This window comes from Pygocentrus nattereri, chromosome 28, assembly GCF_015220715.1.
Source record: "Pygocentrus nattereri isolate fPygNat1 chromosome 28, fPygNat1.pri, whole genome shotgun sequence".
Taxonomy (NCBI): domain Eukaryota; kingdom Metazoa; phylum Chordata; class Actinopteri; order Characiformes; family Serrasalmidae; genus Pygocentrus; species Pygocentrus nattereri.
The window spans coordinates 25,966,581-25,991,482 of NC_051238.1; the positions used below are offsets into that span (position 1 = coordinate 25,966,581).

At 40.3% G+C, this 24,902-nt stretch overlaps 1 protein-coding gene across 2 annotated transcripts in view; it reads right to left on the minus strand.

Moving 5' to 3' along the window:
• nol4la (nucleolar protein 4-like a) overlaps positions 1 to 24,902 on the minus strand; it is a 73,429-nt gene that overhangs the window by 29,270 nt on the left and 19,257 nt on the right. For both annotated transcript variants that reach the window (XM_017684562.2, XM_017684563.2), the window contains exons 2-4: positions 15,663 to 15,815; positions 7,783 to 7,894; positions 4,386 to 4,495 (exon numbers count right to left, since the gene is read on the minus strand). In XM_017684562.2, coding sequence (XP_017540051.1) covers positions 4,386 to 4,495; positions 7,783 to 7,894; positions 15,663 to 15,815 — 375 coding nt within the window. The remainder of the gene's footprint in view (positions 1 to 4,385; positions 4,496 to 7,782; positions 7,895 to 15,662; positions 15,816 to 24,902) is intronic.

Below are 24,902 nucleotides of genomic sequence, written 5' to 3' on the forward strand. Positions count from 1 at the left end.
ACAGCAGTCGTGGCTGTTATTAGAGTAGTTGATTTACAGTGTGGGTGGCACATGGCACTGAACGACCTGCCACTCAGGAAAGAAAGCCTGGTCTGAGGGACTAAAGCACACAAGGAGGGCTTTCAAGGTGAAGGTGAATTAGATGAGAGGGAGTTTAGCTCTTGTAAGACTCTGACAGTGGTATAAAGGAGTCTGCATAGAATTCAAGAATAGACTTATTAGCCAGCATAGCTGATTGAGAACAGAAGTAGTATACAAAAGTATGTGTTATTTACATACTTTTGGGGGGGGGACTGAACTATCCTGAGGGTTTTAGGTGGGGGACCACTGAAAAGGGAAAGGAGTGAGCAGAGCCCCAAGGAAGGCGTCAACATCACTGGTGCTTAGCAGAGGGTGGAGGTGAACAGTGCTGTAGAGATGAAAAACACAGTGATATTAAATTATTTTAATTCTGAATTCATACTGGTCACCTAAACCGACCAGAAGCATGGAAGCGAAAGCTGAAAGGATGACTTCAGAAGTACCACAACTTTCAACCCAAGAATACAGTGGAGAGAACATCACGCATGTCTACCTATCTGAGGCCTAAGGAGCGAGAGGAAAGAGCCAGCGCTGAAGGAGACGACAGACACGAAGTTCTCACCTTTCCTTCAAAGGTCAGTACAGGTATGCTCTCTTCATGTGCTTTGGCTTTAAGAAGCAGTAAGCAGGTGCGGGTCTTACAGGGTTTATCCCGTTTATCTACGAGCTAACTGGGTCTCTACAGGACTCTGAGGAAAAAAACCCCAACACAGCGTGGATGCTAAAGCTCCTCGAGCTGTTCGAGGTCAAACCGCAGCGGGCTGAGTTCGGTCTGTCAGAGGTTACCGACAGCATTCGGTGCGATACAGACAGGCTGCATCCCATGTCTTCATAATTAATGAAGGAAGGCAAAAAGCTGTTCTTCACCTACCTTTTATTCTTAACAGGTCTAATCTTTTCGCTTGGGTTCCTTTACCAAGCCGGTGAAAGCGCTTTAAACCCGGGGCCTTTCCTCCCTCACCGTCCCGCTGGTTCTAGTTCTGCTCTGAGCGCTCGAATCTCGCCCTGGCACCGGAGGAGTGCGAAGGGGCGGGGCTTACACGGAGATACGGCGCTGATTGACAGCTGTGGCTCCACCCCCTTCCTCACCCAATCCGTCCCCTTTAACCCATTGAGGTCCCAAACCACATGTATTATGACCAGACAGCGCCAAGGAGTCAGTTCCGATTCATCTACAGTGATTAAGTATTGTACACCCACACACTATAACGAATAGACGAGTGGCTGTGAATGAGTCCCTTTCAGACTTTTCAGTTTAAACAGATTGTGTTTAATAAATTACATCAAGCGATAAAAACTCGATTTGGGTTTCAGGTTTTGTCCTCAGGTCATAGGTAGTGTACACCTGAGAATTTTTCAGCACACTGAAGACAGTAGCTATACCAGTAATCCATGTTGTGAGCTAAACACTTGATTTAATTCGGTGGTGTAAGTCATAAAAACTCACATTGTAACCAAAACAAATCTGCAGATTTGTGCTCAAATGTTTGCATTCCTGTCACTGCATTCGGATCATTCTGAAGACAGTAGAGTTATCTCAGAGCGACGGTCACTGCTTTCCTCGACGTCGTTTCTTTATCCATTTAAATGCTGGATCTCTCTGAAAACTGCTCGAGCTCTTCTCCTAACTGCCTATAATGAATGCAGCCCATTGACACACGCCCTGGACACCATATTGAGCAGGTGAACAGTGCCTCCTAGTGCTAATATCGTGTAATAGCCTATTAAGAGACGTCCTGCTTAATGAACTAAAACCCAGTGTGCTTTACACCAGTTAGATTCAATAATAAGTCCAGGCTGTGCTTGAACTAGCAGTGAAGGGGCAGATCAGTATATCAGGTCTCTATCCACGACTTAATATCAGTTAGGTGGCTTTTTGAAATCTCATTTCATACGGACACATGTCTAACCCCTACAGAGAGAGGGATTTGTAACGACATGCTATTCTAGGCACCCAGGTACATACAGTTGCTGAGGCAACCAAAGCTATAGGAGTTTACCTTGACAACCACATACTGCACATTACAGCCCCATGCCTGTGCCATAATGTATAGAACTGTACAGCTTTTATATTCAAAAGCGTTTTAGACACTCTGGCTACGTATATAGGACTCAACTTGGCACCACATTAGAAGCGAGGAAGTGTAATAAACTATGTAAACCTTTTTTCATGCATAATGTCACATACATACACATAATATGCACTGACTGTAAATGTCACTATTGCACAAGCAATAAAAATGAATGAATGTGAAACATTTGTCACATCATGATGTCCAAAATGCATGCAAAGTGTTTTTGGTTCTCCAAACTCTTAAATGAGAGCTCACATCCACCAAAAGTACACTCAAATTAATCTGGCCAAATGTAAAACAATAAAAAAGGACTTCAAAGAAAAAATATAATTTACAGAAGTGTCCACTTGCTCCAGATGCAGCTAATTAGCCAGGTCTGGTGGCCAGGCTTGCATTTTTTGTTTAATGGTGGAGTTATAAGGCTGTCAGGGTGTCTTTCTAGTCTGTCTTTCCCCTCGTTTGTTTCTCCCCCATTTTAGTCTGTTTTCTGTGCCATGTGCCTTTGTTTTCTTTGGTCATGTGCCTTTGTTTTTGTTTGGGATTTTGTTTCCTCCCTTGTCCGGCCTCCGTTATCATTACCAAACCCCCCATCTTTTACTGTTCTCAGGTGCCTCTGGTCAATAGTGTGTCCATATCCACAGCCTTCTCTCCTTTGTTCTCTGGCCTGCATTTACATATTCTGCCTAGCTTGTGTGGTTTGTAAACTATAGTTTTCATAGCTTGCTATATTTTGCATCTTATATTTAGTGTTTAGTCACACACTTGCATCCTGTCACCTTGTCCGCCTTGCCAGTCCCGATGTTATAATGTCTAATGTCGCTTACAAACACTAGTAAATAATCAACCAAATCTTCGCTGTAAATACATCTGCAAAATACTTTATGCTCAAACCACACCCAGCTGTTCATTAAGGTCATGCAGAGTTGCCGATGTGGTTTAGGACACAGTAAGACTTACTGTAAGATATAAATATCAACAAAACATCACTATGTAACTCAACACTGTGACCATTTTATACAACAGATGTGCTGCTGAATTCTGACTTCCTCTTCATGTCATGTGGCATGGCTAAATTTCATTCAGGATCTCTTCTGTTGCTATTTATAAACCCACATTCACTATTAAAATTTGAAAATTTTACATTAATAGCTATTTATGAAATGAAAAAAACAGAAATCATAAGTCCACATGCCTAAGAAATGCTTCTAGTGTAAAGATCACACCGCACAGAAAGTCATATTGTGCACTAATGCACACAGGCAAGTTTATGTGTTCTTAAGAAGTCTTAAATGCGGTTTGAGGAAAGTAAAAGATTCTTGGCTATTGACTTTTAGTGTTTGTTAGCAATGTTAGCCTCATAGCTCCAGCTCTAAGGAAGGAAAATTTAAACACCAAACATGTCTTGGCTGATTGACAATATCTGGGGTACGTGGACAATTGTGTACGTCTGTATTTACTGAGGCATTTTTTTAAAAAGGTTCACTACGCCTAGACCAGCAAACCAAGTCAACAGCAAAACCAGCTTATGTTGTATTTTAGATGCTGGCATGCTGGTCAACAGCAATGAAAGCTGATATGCTAATCGCCAGAAACACTAGTCAACTAGTCAACACTGATATGCTAGTCAACCAGCATGACCATGCAGGGTGACCAGCTGAACCAGCACCAGACCAGGATAATCCAATATAGACCAGCTTAGACCAGCATGCATTCCATTTCTTAGCAGGGCTGACACAACGCCAAGAAGGCAACTGCCAAAATGTCCATATCATCATTTAACATATTCATATGCATATTCTACAATGCCTTGTAAATTCACTGGATAAAGTCTTGGAATTGAACAGCCAGTTAAGTGACCTCAACCCTTAAATTCATATCTCTAGCTAGGGACCCATGACCGGTCCCCCACGACCTCCCCTCTCACCTTAACACTTTCTTTCAGATAACAAAACAAACAAAAAACAAAATATATATTTATTTTATTATTTGGTGATAGAAAATATTTTACACTATTGTGGGCAATAATAAATAAATAAATAAATAAATACACTTATTCATTCATTATCTGTAAACAGTTAATCCAGCAACGTCCATGCATTTATTAATCAATGCATCTATTCTTGGTGTGCGATGATGTGTTTAAAAGAAATGAACTGTCTTTTTTATGAAACTGTAACAGAGCTGTTTATTCCTCTGTTCGGTCAGTACACAGCACCACTCTGCTCTCACCTGCTCGTTGGTGTTCATGCACTGCAGTTTCATCTGTTTCAGGTAGGTGGCAGTAAGAGGCATGTTGTAGTCGATGAGGTCCGGGACCAGAGAGGTGGGCCGGTCATTTTCTGTGGGAGTTAAATCTCTTTTAGTCTCTCAGCCTTACTGCTTCATTTACATCAACATAATCACATACATCCGCTCACACAATCGCACATATAAAGCGGTTTTATAAACAGTGCAAAAATTCTGTGTAGGTAAGTGAAATCGCCTTAATCAACGCATTAGTGGATCCTTTAAGTAAGACTATTGTAAAATGCAACGTATTTCGAGACATTTTAGTTGGTCTGCAGCATCTACACTATTTATGTTCCTCTCTTTCTTGATGTCTGATGAAGTATCTAAACACCGTTCAAACGTCACAATGTACTGTTTGCTCCTTCATCCATAGTGTCCATATATGGACATTTAGCTGAAAACCAGGTTGAATTCACTGTGTCTGATGTCACAAAAACCAAGACATCTACCTAAGCAGCCTACAGCAGTTTAGCTCCACCCATCCACAGTGAAGTTATAAGGAGCATTTTAACCCAGACTACTTTCTGAATGAGGCACTGTACAAGACATAAAATCAGAACAGAGGTTATTTACATATATCAGCCTTAAAGGCACAGTGCCAAAGACTGGAATGAAAACAGCTGAAAAACGAAAAATGAATTATTTTTGGGACATAAAATCACACAGATGTTATAAGTGGGTCATGGGGTGCGGGGGGTGGGGGTGGCGGTGGTGGTGGCCAAAGTACAAGAGACCAAAATACAAGAAAACTGGGCTCTCTGGTAGCTAAATTTAACGGTTTTTACACTGACAGATAATTCAAGAAACAATCAAGAGATCATTTCACTTCATAAAATCATAAAATCATCTTTAAATATTCTTACAAGAGTCTCAAAATCAGAAATATTAGATATATTGTTTACATTTCCAAGACCTAAACATTTATAAAGGCTTATACTACCTCAACATGTAAATGTCTATACTGGTTTATATTATAAAATGATTTGTTATTATGAAAGGCGTATGTAGTTGTGTAGCATTGTGAACACTGATCTTCAGTGCAGTATTTTCAAAAAGTAAGTGTAAAAATGTTGGTGCATTGGTTTTATTGTCTATATTCCACTACAGTGTAATTGATATAGTTGCATGCGTATTCTGTGTCTGTTTAAACACCACTGAATTAAATGATGCACTAAGAATGCCTGACACATTGAATTGGCTTGATTAAAATGTGCAGACCTTTACAATTTCCACATGAATTTAATGGTATATGAACACAATTACTGCCAAGAGTAAATCAACTGAAATACAAAACTATATTTTAATCTATTTATTGTATTTGTTTATTTTATTCATGTATAAATTTAATTTAACTTAACTTTAACTTTTATTATTTGTAATGTTTATACTGTTTCCCGTTTCTATGACCGAGTGCCTTACTTCTATTGCTCTGCTGCTGTAATACTGTGAATTTCCCTGCTGTGGGACTAATAAAGGATCATCTTATCTTATCTTATCTTATCTTATCTTATCTTATCTTAAAATAACTGCACGCTTAAGCAAATTCAACACATTTGTTTTACAAGTGTGGCGAAATTTGAGATTTTATAACATATTGAGTCATTTTATACAGAATCAAACTGAATCATTGCGATGTCTGAGATTATTTAATTGCTTTGTCAGAGAAAAACCTCATCTCCCAAAAAAGTTACTCTACAGGAGAAAGAAAAAAATTCCTAACTTTTATTGTAATTTAAATTAACAAGATTTATTTGGGCTGTTTCTGTCGGTCCATTTATCATGAACACAATGTAAATGACAGGTGTCCACTGGATGGCGATGTTGAAAACCAATCCAGTTCCAAAACTCCTATTTAAAATCCCTTGGGTCTTTGTTAAATGAAATACAATAAACACCGACTTGCCTTTGTTTCACACAGATCTGTTGACTCTAGAGCTCCTTCTCACACTATTAAATAACAGGACAAAGCTGTGTAACAGTACAAAGAGTTTTGGGGGGGGGGCAAGTGGTGGAGTTGGGGTTAAACATGAGATGCAGAGGATGATTTAACCTTAATTCCTTAAAGGACCTCACTTAAGGCTTGTTTCACTTGAGCTATTCTCAAAAAATGACATCTCAGAAGATCCCTTCAGCAGCATCAGAGTGTCTGTTAGGGAACTTGACTAACAGAGTGAATTAGTCACTTACATGACTAACAGCGGAAAGACATCATGAGTGGTGTGTGGTGAAGTATCTATGGGCTACCAACTGTAATAGACTGTACTGTAGGCCAGAATGATGAAATAATTCTTGAGGGACGACCTCATATCTTCACAAAAACACCACACACCATATCAGGATTTATACAATCCTGGGCAAAAATGAAGCTTTCGATGGTCTTACCAACAAATCATTAAAGAAACTGGTAAAATAACTTAATATGGGATATTTTCCCTTTGATTTCTGTCGATGTTTAAGTCTTGTGGGTAAACTTGCAGACAACCTTTTACAGAGAGAAGAGTCATTATTTTTCCATTCAGCATTGTTGGCTTCAAACAGTTAAAATCTATTGTCAAGCTAGTTTGTCTTTGATGTTAGACCAAATACTCTCTATAGGGTTTAAAGCTGGACTCTAACCACCCAAAACCATGAGTAAAAACCATAAGCATTCTGGGCTTGGTCCATTTTTTTTACCCAGCACACAAAGGTTTGAACATTCCTGGATAAATGACATGTTTTGTTGATTAAAAGTAAAAACTGGTTAAAACATCCTCGATAGGAAACTTAAACCTGCCATTTCTTTCTTCAAATTTTACTGTCTATTAATTTGCTGAGTTTAACATACTGGAAAATTTTCCCAATATGTTAAAATCAGAAAATATTATTTTATCTTATTTCCACTTAGTCAACAATGCATGTCATTTGACCAGGGGTGCCCAAACTGTTGCATATAACTGTAAATAAATGAGATGTTAAAGGATATATTTCATTAGGGCTTGATGTCTAAACATCCTTCTTTCCTACAAGGAATTAAATATCAGTGTATTAGCGAGCAGATGTGTTGGCAGCAAACTGTGATCTGCTGCCACGGCTCATCGCCTCAAGAAGTGATGTGTTTATACGGTTAGATAGAGGCTGAATGTATGGTATGGTGTAATTACGTAACTGAATTACAGCTTTCTTGCATCAAGCTTCAATTCATTTCTGCTCGTCTCATGTGAGTGAAAGTCTTAAATATTCTATGTACAGCAAAATCATGGCTGTGAAGAATGCAGGTACTGGAATTACACCATGAGGAGTTTGAATGAGTCAATCTTTCAATCTTTGTTTGCTTGGAGGTGTGAAAGAGAAGTCTGACCTTTGAACTCTGCAGTGCTGGGGTTGATATGCATCCTCTTCTGGCACTCCCCGCAGCTCATCAGGAAGCGGGTCACCGCCTCGCGGGGCAGGAAGGCGTACGTCTCTGCAATCTGGCCACCAGGAAAAGAGAGAGGGAGGATAAGAAGAAGGAATCACAGGATCCCTTCGTCAGGGTGTGGGTGTGCAATCAACCTATTCATGCTCCGCCCCCAAGTGTAGTGGTGTGTACAGGTTTATGTCTCATACCCACATCTGACAAGACTGATTTACTGTACCTAAACATGACCAGAGATACGAATGTGGCTTGGTATCTTTGGAGACTCAGCAAAGACTTCATATTCATCCAGCCACCTTTTTGTGTTGCAGTGGTTTCTGCTGGCGTGCTCTATGGTGCACCCATCAGGCTCCCCAGGATTTTGTGCCCATTTTTGGTGATTTTTAAGTACTTTTTTGGGGGGGGGGTTTGCAATATAGAAATTCCGAGTCTGACATTTCCTTAACTGATTTTATATGTAGCCTACTTAGTTTCTGTCAAAACAAATAGAAAATGAATTGTACATCTTATCCCTGTGTTTAGCCTCCGTGTTTGTTGGTTAATGTTAGCCATGGCTTCAAACTCACAAGCAAGACTTCTGCCTTAATGTGGCAAGAACAGCCTACGCTGACAGGAAAGGGACGTATGACTGACATGCGATATAACCAACAACAGACTGGTGTTTTGACGAAAATCACATTCATTTTTGCCATAAAAAAATCAGCTTAGACCCAGAGCTCCTAATGTGGGCATGACGCTGTCTACAGAGAGACACATGACTTCAGAGGTCTCCATTCTGTAAAGTTTGTCTAACCTGGTAACAGTAGCTATGGAAGGGCTCATTTTTTGGGTGGTGCATAGATAGACTGACTATTGAAGGCTGAGCAGGAATTACAGTAAAACAAACTGCACACACTGCAATATTTAATGTTACATAGAGCAGAAAAAAGAGGTTACATTTACAGTATCTGTGTTCCCTGTCAAAAGACAGCTGCTTATCCTGTGCTACAGCCTGGCCCCTCTCTCTCTCTCTCTCTCCCTCTCTCTCTCTCTCTATCTCTCCTTGTGCTGTTCTATATGCGACCTTCACACAGACAGAAAGAGAGAGAGAAGGAAAGAGAGAGAGAAGAAGTAACAGCAGGCTCCTCCTGCCCTGGGCATTGCAGAGGGAAAAGGCCACCCAGGGAAAACACACACACACACACACACAAACACACACACACACACACACACATACACACACATGCACCTCCCAGAATGCCACAGCCACACACACCCCGCCCCTCGTGGCCTTTCCGTGTTGGCCGCGCTATGAGACCTGACAGCAGCTCTCTCCAGGGCAGAGGCTGAGGAGAGGAGGTGAACATAAGCCCCAGGGCAGGGTATAGGACCCCTCTCCAACCTCTCAAGTCCCCAAATCTCTCTCTCTCTCACACAGACACACAACTGCATGGCTCACATTTACCCTTCTCAACTCTCTCCTCCTTCCTGAACCACATTAGGCCTGTACATTTTTCTTCTGTTGTGACAGGCATTGATCCGATCCCTTTCTCCAGCACAAAGGCCTTCCTGAAAGTTCTACTTAAGAGGGGATTCTATTGATTTTCCAAATTTCTGCAAAACTTAATGGTTAAGAAGTAAACAAAGTCATTCAGAGTGATTTATAATAATTTTGAGAGAAACTTTTGGCCTGAACCCTTTTTAAAATCCACTCCTGGTAAAGAGGTGCATTCAGGCTTTTGAGAGTAATCACAGTCTCAAAAGAAAATGTACCATTATTCATTTAGTTTCTTTAACCATTACCACTATCAACATTACATATTCAAACTCAGATGACACTAGTGGTTTCAGATAGTGAATAAAATGGCTATGTTTGTATTGTAGACATTGTGACCACTAGTTCCTATCACTGCTTCTAAATTAAAAAAAAAGGTGGACTTTTTTTTATTCAGGTCCACATTTAACCTGCATTCCACCATTCCTCGTTTTAATTGTTTGCACCCTCAGTTGTGCTTTTGGAAAAATGCACTTAGATGGCCTAACACATAGGATCACCGCCACAGCACACAGATATGGAGAAAGGCTTGAGAAGCGCAGTATGAAGACTAATTAATATAAGTAGCACTTATACATCTGATAACGCCTGACACGTTTGTGTGTTCACTCTAAATGGTTCTGCACTTAGCACCCTCTGTTATAAATGCTCCGATGTCATGGGATGTTAATCAAACTTATCTAGCAATTAGGCTAACTACCATGCACATGCATTCATTAAAAAATGTATTTGAATAACCCAAAAAGAAGTCTATTACACAAAGCTATTGTATTATATTATTCATGTGAAGTGTCACTTAAATGAGCCCCAGTTATTTATTTATTTATTTATTTTGCGTGTGCTTTCCACAAAGTAGCAATTAAAGAATTATATATATTCCAGTATATTCATGAACTGCTTACTTTTTGTAATATAAGCATAAACAAATGCCAGAAGCACATATTATTATAGTTTTGAATAACTACACACTTTCCTAGTGTGTACGTTCACTTAGTTTCTGAGCTGTTTAGCTAAACATGAGCTACTGTCAGAGTCACTGCATTGACAGCCTTACAGGAACAATTCCGTCGCACTTGCTACCAGAGCTCCAAATACATATAAGCACCACTGTATTAAGATGAATATGCAGTATGCAAATAAGCATGCTAATTGTGGCATACTAGCCTACATTCAGCATGTTTGGTTGAAACGCTCCTTTAGACCTAAATCTGCTGTGATGGGTGGTGTGTAAATACCTCTAAAACAGTTTGCACAGCCCAAAAGTGTCAAATAAATGCAGCTACATGATTTACCCACAAGAGGGCAGAGCTCACAGACGCTGGCAGGACAAGGAAATAGTGGGCCAACAGGACAAATCATGAACTGATGAAGTGTCTCAGTGTAACATGTGGAAAAACATGTCTGTGCTGATCCCATTCCTAAAACATAAAACACAGAGCCACACGACCGTCTCAATCAGCCTCTCAGAGCTTAACAGCTGTCATTTTCAAAATCGGCCGTTCATTTCAGCCAAGGATGCTAACATTAAAATTCTGAAACTCAGAATCTCGAAAATGCTCAACTTTGCTCAACTGCAGAGCTGTTAAAGTAAGACAAAAGCATTCAAAATAACCATCCTTCTGCTTTAACACCTCTGCACAGAGGTGGAGTTGGGGTAAACAACCTATCACTGTCAGTCATGGCTGATTACAGCCAATCAAAGCCTGTCCAACCACAGCAAATCACACCAATCACGGAGCATCTCTGCCAGTCACAGCTGATTTTAAAAGTCACAGCCAATCAGCAAGCACTCAGGGCAATAAGATAGCGGCTAGCGTCAGTGATGGACAGCTGAGCGGGTCTGTGTGGGACTCTGCGTGCCAAATGTCAAAAACAGACCTATCAGCTGGCTAATTGCTTTAATTAGGTGATTAGCTGAGATCTCGACGGGGGCTGGAACCTGACACCTGCTTTCACACACTGTGGGATCATAGCTCAGGGCCTGTACGTACCAAGCCTTGCTTAGAGTGCTTATCTGGGATGGGCCCATAGAAGTCAGTGGGATTTGAACGGCAAAAAGATCTTAGATCTAAATACAGTTGTATGCAAATATTTGACTACCTCCATCAAATAATGTGCTTTATTGACAAGTAAAAATACATAAACATGGAAAAATATATATATTTACTGAGCTAACAGACACATAACAACATAAAACATAAAACACAGAATGTGCCATAACTTTGTGCACAGGCCACATGTTTATTACATTAAATTCACTTTAATTCAGCAAATAAACAGTAATTGTGTGCAGAACTGTCTTCTCTGCAGAATTTGTGTTAACAAAATGTCATTGGACCAGGACACTGCATGTTACTTGCATTTTATCTAATTACAATGACATGTATGCTGTGCACTTCATCTCTGGCTAAGCCTTATTTCTAGAATATGAATATATTTATACTGTTGCTGTTTATTTAAGATGTTACTTGAACATTACGCTGCTACTCTGTACACTTTATATACAGATCACTGTTTACACCACTAGTGCTTCTGCGTTTACTGGACCGCAGTTCACCAGCACATTTCTGTCTCTATACCTGATACACTGAATATCTGACTATGCACTAACTGTCTATACGTCCAGTACACCTGTAACACTTGCCTACGCACATCTTGTCTACGTTTGACACCTGAACCTACTGACTGCACACTCTGTCTGTCTTTTACTGTCTTTAGTCTTTGCCCTGTTTACTATGCATCTTTTATTAATGCACTGGAAAAGTCGCCCCATAGTGTTTCATTATACTGTACTACCCTGTATTGTATAGTGACAATAAAGTTAAATTGAATTGAATTGAATTGAATAACTGGAAAGGCTTGAAGAAAAAAAAATGCAATTAGTAAAGCACAGCTTCACTGTCCTTGACTGTCTTCTGATTGGTAGCAAAATTTAAAGCACAGTTTAGGCAAAAATCATATTTACACAAGCACAGGGAAACATTTGTGTACATTTGGTTTTGGCCAAACTATTGCTGTCAGTTTACTATGAATAGCACTGCCCTGGTTTGTGTCTATTTAGATAACAGTATGTAATACAGCGTCAGAAACCACATAAGTCTATATGAGTTTACAAAAAGAAGAACTCCACTGTTTTTTCAACATTTCTGTGTAATCCAGTGTTTAAAATATGAACAAATTGGTTTGAAGTGCTTTCATATGAAATGCTCCATTGTTGAGAAACTTAGCAAGTCAGAACTGTCCAAAGTGGTGTTGAGAAGAACCAAACGTCCCAAGACCTTAGTGGCTCTAAAAGCTTTATTACAGAAGGATATCAATTCCAGAGGGTTTGAATATGCTGCCTGATGCCTGAGACGTTCCTTTATGTTAGTTTGGAGAAAAGCTTTTAGCCTAAAACAGAGGTACATGCAGGCCAAAGAGTCTCAGAAGATGTTTTTTCAGATTTCCACTGTTTTATCATCATCAGCACTCTATGCAAAAACGTAGAAGACACATGTAGAATCATTAGTCATTTTAGATAGTAAATAAAATGCTTATATTTGCACAGTCATTGCGATCCCTGGTTCCTATCACAACCATGGAAAAAAGAAAGTCGAAGTCGGTAAGTTTCTCTACAATGACCCATTTTACACCAAACCAGTCTGAATGACATCTCAATGATTTAATTATGTTAGACAATTACATTTTTAAAAATTGCCAAAATTCCCCTTTAACAATTCAGCCTGGTCTTAGATATAGACAATAATGTAAGCACACGGTTTGCACAGTGTTAAACTAGTATCAAAACATCAAGCATGACTTTACTAATCTAACACATTTTTGTGAAGGAAAAAAATTGTGAAAATGTCATTTTTAGATGAATCTGCACTTTCAAAACAATTCATTTTACAAAAATGTCCAGTCAGTGGCAATATGACGTATTTTGCACTAGTGAAGCAGCAGTTCTGCACATGTTAAAATGTTCACATCTACCTTTAGAGTGCTACAGACGTATTCCAAGTGTTTCAGAACCCTTCTCAGACTCAGAGTCAGTAAGGAGTACAGCTCAGAGACCCTCAGGCTTCTTTAACCTGCTGCTCAGGTAGAGCTGAGAGCTGTTCACACACAAAGCACTCGCTTTACATTGTTAGAAGCTGCCGATAAGCCGTTCTGTATCGCTCGCCGAGGGAAATGAAATTGGACAGAGGCGCTGTGAAGTAAATGAAAAAATGTGAGGGTGTCCTTCCCTCCAGATGCAATAATATGCTCCTGAGTCAGTGGATCCTGAGTTCCCTTGGCTTCAATACCATCCTCTTTGGACATCCTATAGGCTGTGGGTGCAGTACTGTGTATTTAATTTATCTGTAAGTAAGCATTTCATAGAATAAAGCCCCACAGACACAGTGAACTAGGTCCTTATTTTATGTGTAATTTTGGATTGCATTTTGTTGCCTGGTCTACAGCGTTCGCGGCTGCCCAGCTCAAACAATAGCGCTACAGGTGCTGCAAGATGGCTGCGGTTGCCGCAGCAACAGCCTGAACCGACCAGTATTAGCCATGCAAATATATTAATGGCCATTAGGCATTTATGAAATTGTGTTAAATCAGTCATATCGCTGACACGTTGTACATGCTGCACATTTTGATGGTTACATTTTCAACACATTACTGTATGGCTATCTATGAATGGGGAATGTAGGATATTCGTCAGCTGCCATAAAAGAGCAGTAAGAAAAATGTTCTTATCTTGCTTGTAAGTACTAATACCTACAAATGAATGGTGATGCAGAGCAAAATATTAACTGTGGAAAGTCTCTTTTTCAGTTAGTTAGATCCGTATTTTAATTCTCTTTAGTTTTAACCTCTTAAACTGCACTCATATTACAGATTAGTTTTAGAGGTGGTAGTAGTTACTGAATAATATTCGGCTAATAACTGAATAAGGGTGTAACAATTTCATGTATCAGTATCCTAAAATTAAAAATGAATAATGTTTGAAACATTATATTGAAATAAAATCCTGCATCACTGACCAGTCTCCTTTGAGGGTCTCTCAGATTAGGGTCTTTGCTGCCTTTTGTGGAAACCAGTGTCAGCCAAACCTAGGCATCTTTGTGCATCCTATCAGAGCAAAGTGAAGGGGAAATGGGGAGAGGATTGCGCAGTGCCCGGCCCCTTGTACTAATGGGTGGGCTTTTTTGGGGATTTTTGGGACTTGTTTTGTTAAAACAGTGTTTGCAGCTCAGAGCTGCTTAGTTTCAATTGGCTTTCAGAACTTGAATCTTTGAACCAGCGTTACTTCTAACTGCTTTATGAGCTATAATGCACATTTGTTTACATTTAAAACAGCAAAGTAAAAGTGCTTTATAAGAAATAAATGTAAAGTAAAATTATTACAATTTAATTCTACTGTTACAAGTAATTCCGTGACCCTGAGGGAGAAGTGGCTTAGAAAATGGCTGGATGGATGGATGTACCAAGTAATTTGTTACTTCTAACAGTACAATTACAGTACAATTAATTGTATTGTGTTACTTTCCATCTCTGGGTTGTAGTAACAGCCTGAACAAACCACTGTTAGCTGTGCTATTAGACACACTCCTAAGGGCCATTAGACATATTAGTTTTCTATTATTTTTCAGTTTATTATAGTTATCATTATACTGGTTTATAGTTACTGAATAATAACTAGGTTAATAAGGTTAATAACTTTATAATGATTTGAAGTATCAGAATTAGAAAATTAAAACAAATAATATTTGAAACAATATGTTTAAAGCTTATTTTAAAATATACAAATTTTGAACTTTATCACTGATACCTCCCTCAGTGTCTTCTGACGGTCTCTCATTCGATCTGCTGTCAATCAAAACTAAGCATCTTGGTGCATCCTATCACAGTAAAGAAGGCAGGGATGGGGAGGGGCTTGTGAAGTGAACACACCTACTACTGAATACAAGGAATATCACTGTATTAATACTTTACAATATTAATTCTGTAACTGCAGCCTATTATTTTACTTATTTATCTGAAGACATACTAGTGAGTGCTATTAATTATTTGGTAACTAGTATAAAACTGTAATTTATGTAGTTATGAGAGTAAGGAATTTAGGTTTGGACCCATGTACAGGCCCTTGTGGTCTACGGGGTTAACCTGTATTCCCTCATTACCAATAACAGACCATAAACTCTTCATTGGTCATAACGACTGCCCCATTTGGACAAGTATGGCAGCATAACTCAATAAATCAAGCCATGGTTTGCTTGGATGTCATGCAATTCTAAATGAGTGTAGAACTTTTCCTCACCGCTTTATAGGTTTTCTTCTGGCCGGCATGTTTGGGTGCTCTGCCTGGATCTGCGCCCATCTCCACATGCATGGCATAGATGATGTCGAAGAAATCCTCCACCACCGCCACCCTCTTCAGTGAGCTGTCCTGCGACTGTCCACCATCAGAGCACTGCAGATGGACAAGGAGACAGAGGACGAAGATGGACAAAGATTAGGCACATAAGCCTGAGCTCACAGCTTGAATTATAAAGATGCACACTACTAAGACCTGACTAGAAAATACTAGCTGCCTTATACATGGTGTGAACATGTCGTGAGATGTGGACAAGTGGAAACTTTTAAGAACATTAATTTTAAAGATGTTATTAATGTTTTCCCTAAAAAGTTACTGTTGTGGAGATATGAGGTCTTACTACAACAGCAACAAAATGTTGTATAAATATACCCCAGAGAATTGAGGAGTTAACGAGCCAGCATCTGCATGCAGAGCCATCCAGACAAGCCCAATGAGCCATGTTAGCTATGATGACGCACTGCTAAATTCGTCCTGGGCATCAGTTTGCTCTCAGTGAGCAGAAGCATTTTTTGGGGGGCCAGAATCTCCAAGCATGCATGAGTTTTAACCCCTTAAACTGTAAGAGTGTGTGTGTGGGACATAGTCATAACAACTTTTTACATGTGGTCAATATCATAACAAAATTGGATCAACAATATGGTAACTTGGTAACTATGGAGTTTTTCTACGGTACAGTATGGTTACAAATCAGAAAACAAAGGTATCCATCTGCTGGTCGAGCACCTGCAGTTGTTTCTCATCATATCAGAGAACCATCAAAGGAGGTGGTGGTTTCTTGTTTGTGTGGTCACATGATTTGTCACAGAAGTTTTGTGTTAACAGTTAACAGCAGCAACAATGGAGGAGCTTCAAGTTCTGATTTACCTTTTACTTCAAATTTGGTGGTATGTGAGGGCCACAGAACGTTTTTAAAATAGTGGCCATTATTAAATAATAAAAAATTCTTAACTTCATGCAACAAGTTCAGGCAGCAAGTCTCTATTCCAAGTCATTTTAGATAGTTTCTACTGGTCTTTTCATCCTGAAATCTTCACACAACTGGCAATTAAAAAGAACAATAATAATGACATAATAATAAAATTACAGCCTTTTGATATCACATTGCATATTAGTTGTTACCAAATAATTCATATTAGTTACTGAAATATCCATGGTAGCTACTGAAGAATGTTTTAAGATAAAGCCCTTATTACTTAGTATTTATCTTAAGATTCATAATTCTGTATCTGTTATGAATTATTCAGCAATTACTAGGGAACTAATATGTCATTTATGCTTTTTACGAGAGTGACGAAATCAAGTGTGGCCACACATATGGGCTCTTAGGCATTAAGGGGTTAATTAACTGAATAATAAGCCTAGAGTTCAAAAGGTTAACCAGAAAGGTCACTTAAGATATGATTATATCCAGTTAAAACTGCCCTTAGGCACAAAAAAACAACCCAGAATTTGCAGTCAAGCCCTAGGGTGCTTAATGAATATCACCATCAGTGGCAGCTCATGTAGGCCTAAAATCAAGCCAGACATTGGCCTCACTAACCTTTCCCATTGATGTAAACCTAGAAGAGGGTTTTCTATGCTGAAATGTGCCACTCGGTGAGACAGAGATATAGAGAGATGTGGTTTTTCAGATGGTTTCCCTCCAGCATTTTTAAAATAACACCATTCTGCGCGGCGCTCGAACACATGCACCCACCGCCCCACCTCCCGCCACAGGCCCCCTTTACAACCTTGCTTTCCATGCTCCTGACCCCGTCGCTATGGCAACCGCTCGCACTCTCTCGGGCAGGTGCGCAGGGCAGCGGGTCATGTGACACCTGCTGAAACTCTGATCGCTACAGCAAGCGCCCGACTCTGTGGTCCCACACGGGCCTTACTGTCACCTGCGTTTTTCCCCCTCTCCCTCTTCTCCTGCCATTCATTCTTTCTTTGTTCTCCTTCTTTGTTCTCTTCCTTATTCGCTTTGCATTGTTCTATTAAAAGCTTTTTGCATGTTTCTGCAAGTTTATTTCGCTGCACAATGTTTACATTTTCCACTCTGTTTTAATCTAATTAATGTGTTCATGTGGGCAGCACCTCACACATAAGAAGTGCTGATTGACATCAGTTATGATAATAATGCTAATAATCTGAGATTCTAACCAGAGGGAAGAATATTCGTTTGTGTGAATATACTGTCTTTCTATTTTTTTGTAAGACCTTCAGCAGGTATGTTGAGGAGCACGGACTCCCATGACTCTAGCTAGTCCCCTGGTGTCAAGAGAATAGATGGACAACAGCATCTTTCTCTGTCTCTCTCTGTCCTTCTTTCTCTCTCTTCCCCTCCCATTCCGCTGGATGCTTTTCTTTTGTTCTCTCTCCGTCCTCCGCTTGCTCTCTCGCCCCTTCTTCATCCTCTTTCCCGGATATTTTGCCTCTTTGCGTCTCCCTCCATCCATCTATTTATCTGTCCCGCTCTCTCTCTCGCTCTCTCTCTCTCTCTCTTTCTTTCGCTCCTCACTCCCGAGTGCCAGGTAATGAACGTTGCTATGGCAACTAAAACCAGCGCACAGAACGGGCTTGCTTTAATCCGGCCCTCTCCAGCCGTCCTCCTGTGCATGTTCTTTTGCTCCTAATAATAATTATCACCCTTATTACATTCGTATCAGTGAAAATACATGTGATTACACTTGTCCCCACCACAGCGTTCATTACAGCAGGAAACAATAGTGTCCATAATCCAAGAGTGTATGTGGTCCCATCTTAGTTTAGAGCACTCTCTCTCTCTCTCTCTCTCTCTCTCTCTCTCTCTCTCTCTTTCCCTCTCTGAGCTATAAGAAACTCTTTCAGAAATCTCTCCTCTAGGACATGATGTGATGCAGACTTTGGAGAAGAAAACCATAACTTTAGCTGCAGGGGAGGAGTGTACGTGTGGGTTTCAGCCCTAAGCTCTGATTCCTTCTGTCCTACAAACATCCCGACATCAGCTCTACTGCTCCATTCTGGTTGTTTACACACACATCCTCCCTCACACGTCTCCCCACCCCAAGCCCCTGTTCCCCAATTTGAGGGCACATCACAGGCTGCGATGAGAGTATGTGTGACTAAACTAGGGCAGGGAGGTGGGAGCACCTCGGGCTGATGGCCGACAGGACCAGTGCCTCACCCTGTCTAAAACCCTGGCCAACAACACACACGCTGCTTTAACGAGGTTTCAGTCTCACAAGCTAGAATCTTGCCAGTCGTTAAAGAGTCTGGTACATTTTAGCACTTGATATTGTATAGAGGGGAACATCACCACGTCCATGTGGCGCGCCATGGTTCAGTTTCCCACTAGGGCAAATGCACAATCCTGTACCAACAAGATTCTTTGGATAAGACTCCTAATGCTACTAAGTTGCCTACCTCTGTTAAATTATTAAACTGTGAGCCACTCTGGATAAGATCGTCTCATGAATGCCATTAATGTAAATGTTCTGATGCTTAACATGATGAAGAGCCACCTACTTTGACAGGAATGGGCCATTCAACTGACACAAATCATGAAATAAATCGGTATGTGCTGAAAAATGTGTACGTCTTGCTTACTAGATGCAAAATGCTTCAAAGAAAACTGTTGAACAACTTTAAAACGTGATGAACTTCACACGTTTCTCAATCCAGGTACTCTCTCTTGTTGTAAAAGACGTGTCATTAAAGATTGAAACTAGTGTACAGAAGTGCATAAATATTAATAGCCAGTCCAAGTTTAACTGAGAAAATCCCAGTAGTTGTGGCCAGCTTAGCATTCGAGAAATACCAGATTCTCCATGTACTGTATCTGTGGTCAGAATCTGAGGTAGAGTCTAGCTAGGCCTTTAATTTAATTCAAATTACACTTGGGTTTGTAAGTACAACAGGAGATTACTGTACGATTTGAACTGGGTGAAACATTATTTTTGTGTGCACAGCTTTGTTTTGTTTTGGAAAGAAAAATATTTTTCAGAAAACGAAAACTTTCTAACTTAATACGTAGTTAATGTTGTAATTACAAAAATACTTTTTGATAGTATAGTACTTCTAAGGGTTTACATGGCAGTCCAGATCAAAGCTTAAAAGTAATATTTTTGACTGAATATTTAACCTTTTAATGCGTACTTCATACATTTTACATCAACACGGCATTTTGCAGATAAATCTGAAACATGTATAATCTCTAATGACCCAATGTACATATGAACAGTATGAAGCTCTTAACGGTTAATGGATGTACCAGTAGTGGAAGCACTGAGAAGTGTTGTAAAATTGTAAAACTGCTGCACATATCTCGATCAAAAAGATCAATAAGTCACTCCTGAAATGAATTTTTGAAAGTGTGTTTGTCCTCCAGAGCTATACAAACAAAAGCCACATCTCCAACAGCCAAGAGTTATTTGTCAGTCCCTTGATTACATACTGGTGAAATGGCCTTCTTCAGCATGGTAAATAACTCATGGCTGCACTAGACGTCCCAGGGCAGGGAGTTGAGAATAATCCTGCTTTAAGCACAGGTACTATCACTAGCAATTATCTATACCCTGTGTTTAGATTCACAGGTTGACTTATTATTCTCTGTGTGGTGTAACCGCATCTGTCTAAACTGTGTGTGTTTATGTTTAATCATTAAACTGCAGTACAGTGGGACATTGTACGTCTGTGTGCGCGTGTCTCAAAGGACAGCAGCTGCTCAGTGGGCCAGTGTGTGTGTGTGTGTGTGTGTGGTTTCATCATCATCACATCATTTTAAAGAAGCACCATGAAATGTCAGCAGCAGCAATCAGCATTTCCCTGCTAAAGCTCTATCTTCTTTCTCTCTCTCTCTCTCTCTCTCTCTCTCTCTCTCTCTCTCTCTCTCTCTCTCTCTCTCTCTCTCTCTCTGTCTCTTTCCCTATGTTGCACGCCCTCCTTTTCCACTCATCTCTCTTCACTGCACTCTCTCTCTCTCTCTCTTTAAATCCTGCAAGCCACTGCTTACTCCAGATGTGGCATATTATTCATCCCTTCTATCCTCTCTCCTGCTCTCTACACCTCCTATTCTCTTTCTTGCTCTCTTTCCCTCTCCATCTCTCGCTCCGCTTCTCTCTCTCTATCTCTCTCTTTCCCCGTCCCGCTCCAAACAGCTCTGTTGCTAGGATACTGGAGGGGCTGATTCGGCGAGCGGCCGCCTCCGACCCCCCCACCCCCCTCTGGCAGTCTCACAGACACACACACACACAGTGCACTGACTTGCTGAACAGTCCTACACACAGGGGTAGTGGGGGGTGCACAGTGAGGAGGCAGCTGGGTCAGTCACACACACACACACACACACACACACGCAAACACACACGGGCCAGCGAAAGAAGAGATCCGGCAAATATTTAAAATGAAAAGGGCAAAACATCCCGTGTAGAGAGGAGATGAAAACAGCAAAGCACCACAGCATGGAACAATACTCAACTACAGGCCTAACTGTAACAGCCTCTCCATGCAAAGTGTCCTTATCGCTTCGACTGCACCATATAAGACCATACGGCAATGCAGGCATGATGCTAGAATACATTCTTACGTCACATTCACACTAGATATTTGTTAGTTTGCATCGTCTTGCAAAATGGGTGTGACTGAGCCTGGCCCAGGAAATTTGCAATGAAAAAGATCTTCCATTTTGCAGGCTAGCTAACGCGCCAACCATAAAGAGTAAAAACACACACGTAGTGCAGCTGCAGTCAGCCAAGTAGCTAACTTAGCAGCTAGCAAGCTGGCTAACACACCTACCACAAACATTAAAAACACAAAAGTGGACGTAAATGTACTGGATACTTATATACTGGCCAGAGTTCTCTATTTTGATTCGTAGCAAATTAAGGGTAGATAACTGGCATGGTTGGTGTGGGGTGACTATTGGTCGTGGTTAGCCAAGGTACCAAACATCACAAGTAAAGATTGTAACAGTCGCTCGTCATGTGTTAATGTGTAGCCAGCAGGGAAGACGTGTTAAAGACATGTCCTGCCATTCAACGAAAAGAGGCAATCAGCTTGCTGGTTACACTGTGAGTGGACAAGTAATTATATTGTGGCACTAGCAGGGAAAGCGCACCTCCCTTCCCGGTGTGGAGATCTGCGCAAGCTCAGTCCATGATTGTAAATTGGGTTTTAGACTCTAAGTGTAAATTTTTTTTACCTTTTTTTTTACATTCCTTCCTAGAATTTAAAATAAAACATTAATGCAAATTCAACTAGCCCTAGCAATATATGCACGGGCTTGAAAATTTATCCCATTACTGCTTTATTTCCAAATTAAACCTGTAACTTTCACAATTATTGCAAGCATACAGCTTTTGAGCTACATGCCACATGCTGTGTGGACCGTTTGTGCGTTTTTGCATTGATCAATGATCCTGTTTTTTTCTAGCACAAAGAAGTTATTGAGGTAATTATGTTTAATCGACCAAGCCCAGTCTACTACCACACAGAATTAAACAGCAAGTATGAATTATTTGTGTTTTTGGCACATAATGTACCACGGATGCTCCAAAACATAGTTTGAACTTTATTTTACCTCTTTCCCTCTTCTGTACTGAATATTTGACTGTATAAATATGGTGCTTATACTGTACACTGAAAAAACACAATGTATGTTATTCATATGAAACTATGTCCACATTTGAAAGTAAATCAAAGCAACACTTTTACAAAACATATCACTATGCATAGAATTCCCAACACATTGGCTTCCTGAAGGAGATTTGTGGCACTTACCCACCATCTAAAGCACCAAGAAGAGTTTTCATCTGCTCTGATAAGAACACACTAATGTAATTTTACTATCAGATCAGACAAACAAGTGAGTGAACTGTCCAAGCCACTTTGGTCCACTCATCACAAGATGTTCACACAATGGAAAAGAGAGCTGGTGTTTTCATATTATGTAAAAAAACAAATGCTAAAAATGATCATTATTCGCCGTAGGAATGCACATATGAACAAATGTATCACATGACCTCGCATGACCACAGCGCTTCCCTTTATGGCCTTTCATAATCTTCAGACAGTAATGTCCCAAACATGAATCATTACATGCTCACATGTCAATAAATCAATGTGTTTCTTTGTGTGAGTTATAACACATAAGAGGGAAATGGTGGGGCTGGTTTGAAGCAGCTGGGGATGAATGAGGGAGCGAGCTGTCAGGCATGTAATGTATGTTTGAGGAGGTGCTGGTGAGGGGCAGTCAACTTCAGTGTGTGTGTGTGTGTGTGTGTGTGTGTGTGTGTGTGTGTGTGTGTGTGTGTGTGTGGATGGGACTGTGTCAACAGCACCGCATTCAGATCAGTCCACTGCAAATATGACAACAGGTCATCTCCTCCAGCCAGACCATCAGTAGGGAGAATGGACGCAAATGGAAAAGTGGAAAAGCCCACCTTTCAGAGAATGATGGAGCGCAGTCTTCTTTTTTCTTTCACTACTTCCTTTCCTCCCCTTTCATCTGTGCTTTCCCTTCCCCTCCTCCCTTTCTCTGTTAGTTCATGAAGCCCCTTCATTAAATCCACATTACGCCTCTCTCTCTATCACACTGTCTCTCTCTCTCTCTCTCTCTATCTTCCCATCTCTCTCTCTCTTCCCATCTCTCTCTATCTATATTTTTCTTTCTCAGTTTCTGTCCCTTTCTATCACTCTAACTCAAAATCTTTTCTTCTTTTTCCACCTTTCTCCCTCTTTCTCTCTCTCTTTCTATCTCACTGTTTCTCCCTTTCTTCTTCTTCTGTCTCTTTATCTCTCTCTCCTTCTTTTCCTATCTCAGTTTCTCTCTTTCTGTCCCATTGCCTCTTTATCTCTCTCCTTCTCTCTTTCTATCTCACTGTCTCCCCCTCTCTCTTTCTATGTCATTATTACTCTCTATGCTTCTCTTTCTATTTCATCGTTTTTCTCCCTCTCATCCTATCTCAGTCTCTCTCTCTCTCTCTCTCTCTCTCTCTCTCTCTCTCTCTCTCTCTCTCTCTCTCTCTCTCTCACTTTCTATTTCACTGTCTCCCCTTCTCTTTTTCTATCCATGATTACTTTCTATACTTCTCATTCTATTTCACTGTCTCTCTACCTCTTATCTCAGTCTCTCTCTCTCTCTCTCTCTCTCTCTCTCTCTCTCTCTCACTTTCTATTTCACTGTCTCTTCCTCTCTTTTTCTGTCCATGATTACTTTCTATCCTTCTCATTCTATTTCACTGTCTCTCTACCTCTTATCTCAGTCTCTCTCTCTCTCTCTCTCTCTCTCTCTCTCTCTCTCTCACTTTCTATTTCACTGTCTCTTCCTCTCTTTTTCTATCCATGATTACTTTCTATCCTTCTCATTCTATTTCACTGTCTCTCTACCTCTTACCTCAGTCTCTCTCTCTCCTTCTGTTTGTCTCTCTTTCTCTGTCCCTCTTTTTAACTTTCTCTTTTATTCCCTCTTTTTCTGATTCTCTTTCACTCCCATTTCTCTCGCTCCCACTTCTCTCCCTCTCTTTCTCTTTGTCTTAGCACTTTCTATATCCTAAATTCCTCAGGCTGCTCTCCTCTACTTGTAACAGACTGCCTTCCCCACCTCGTTCTTCATTTCACTCTAATATATACAATCATTATCACAGCTATGATCACGCTCACTTTCTGCTCTATTACTTACTTCTTCTCTGTCATTAATTTCCTATTGTAATGCTCATCTTCACTGTCAATTAAGCTCCTTTTAATGATACACTTTTGTTCTCCAAAATAAAGCATTACATGCTTTATGTATGGCTAGTGGTAGCAGCATGCTGCAAGGCATGGCAGACGAACAGATCAGCAGGTAGACTAAGCATTTGCTGCTAATTTGTTGCTTCACATCCAGATTGTGGTCTCCTTTGTGGCGAGTGTGACTAGCTTTTCCTGCACATTGGACGACTGAATGGAAAGAAGGTGTCCATAATACTGACTGGGCAGCTGTGGAGGGTGAGTGCTTTAAAAATGCAAAGCATGTTGCGCCAGCTAGAGGAGTGCCTTTTGGTTGCGGTGCACATTGCAACAATGAAAAGGAGTGCACTCAGGAAAGTGTGAAAAAGGTGTGATTGAACTCTAAGGCTGCAGCAATTAACTGAGTGAATTAGTCAGAAAGGTTCATTATGGAAAAAGTCAATGTGTTTACCTAAAAACAAACATGCTCTGTAATAATGTTTAAAATTACTTTTC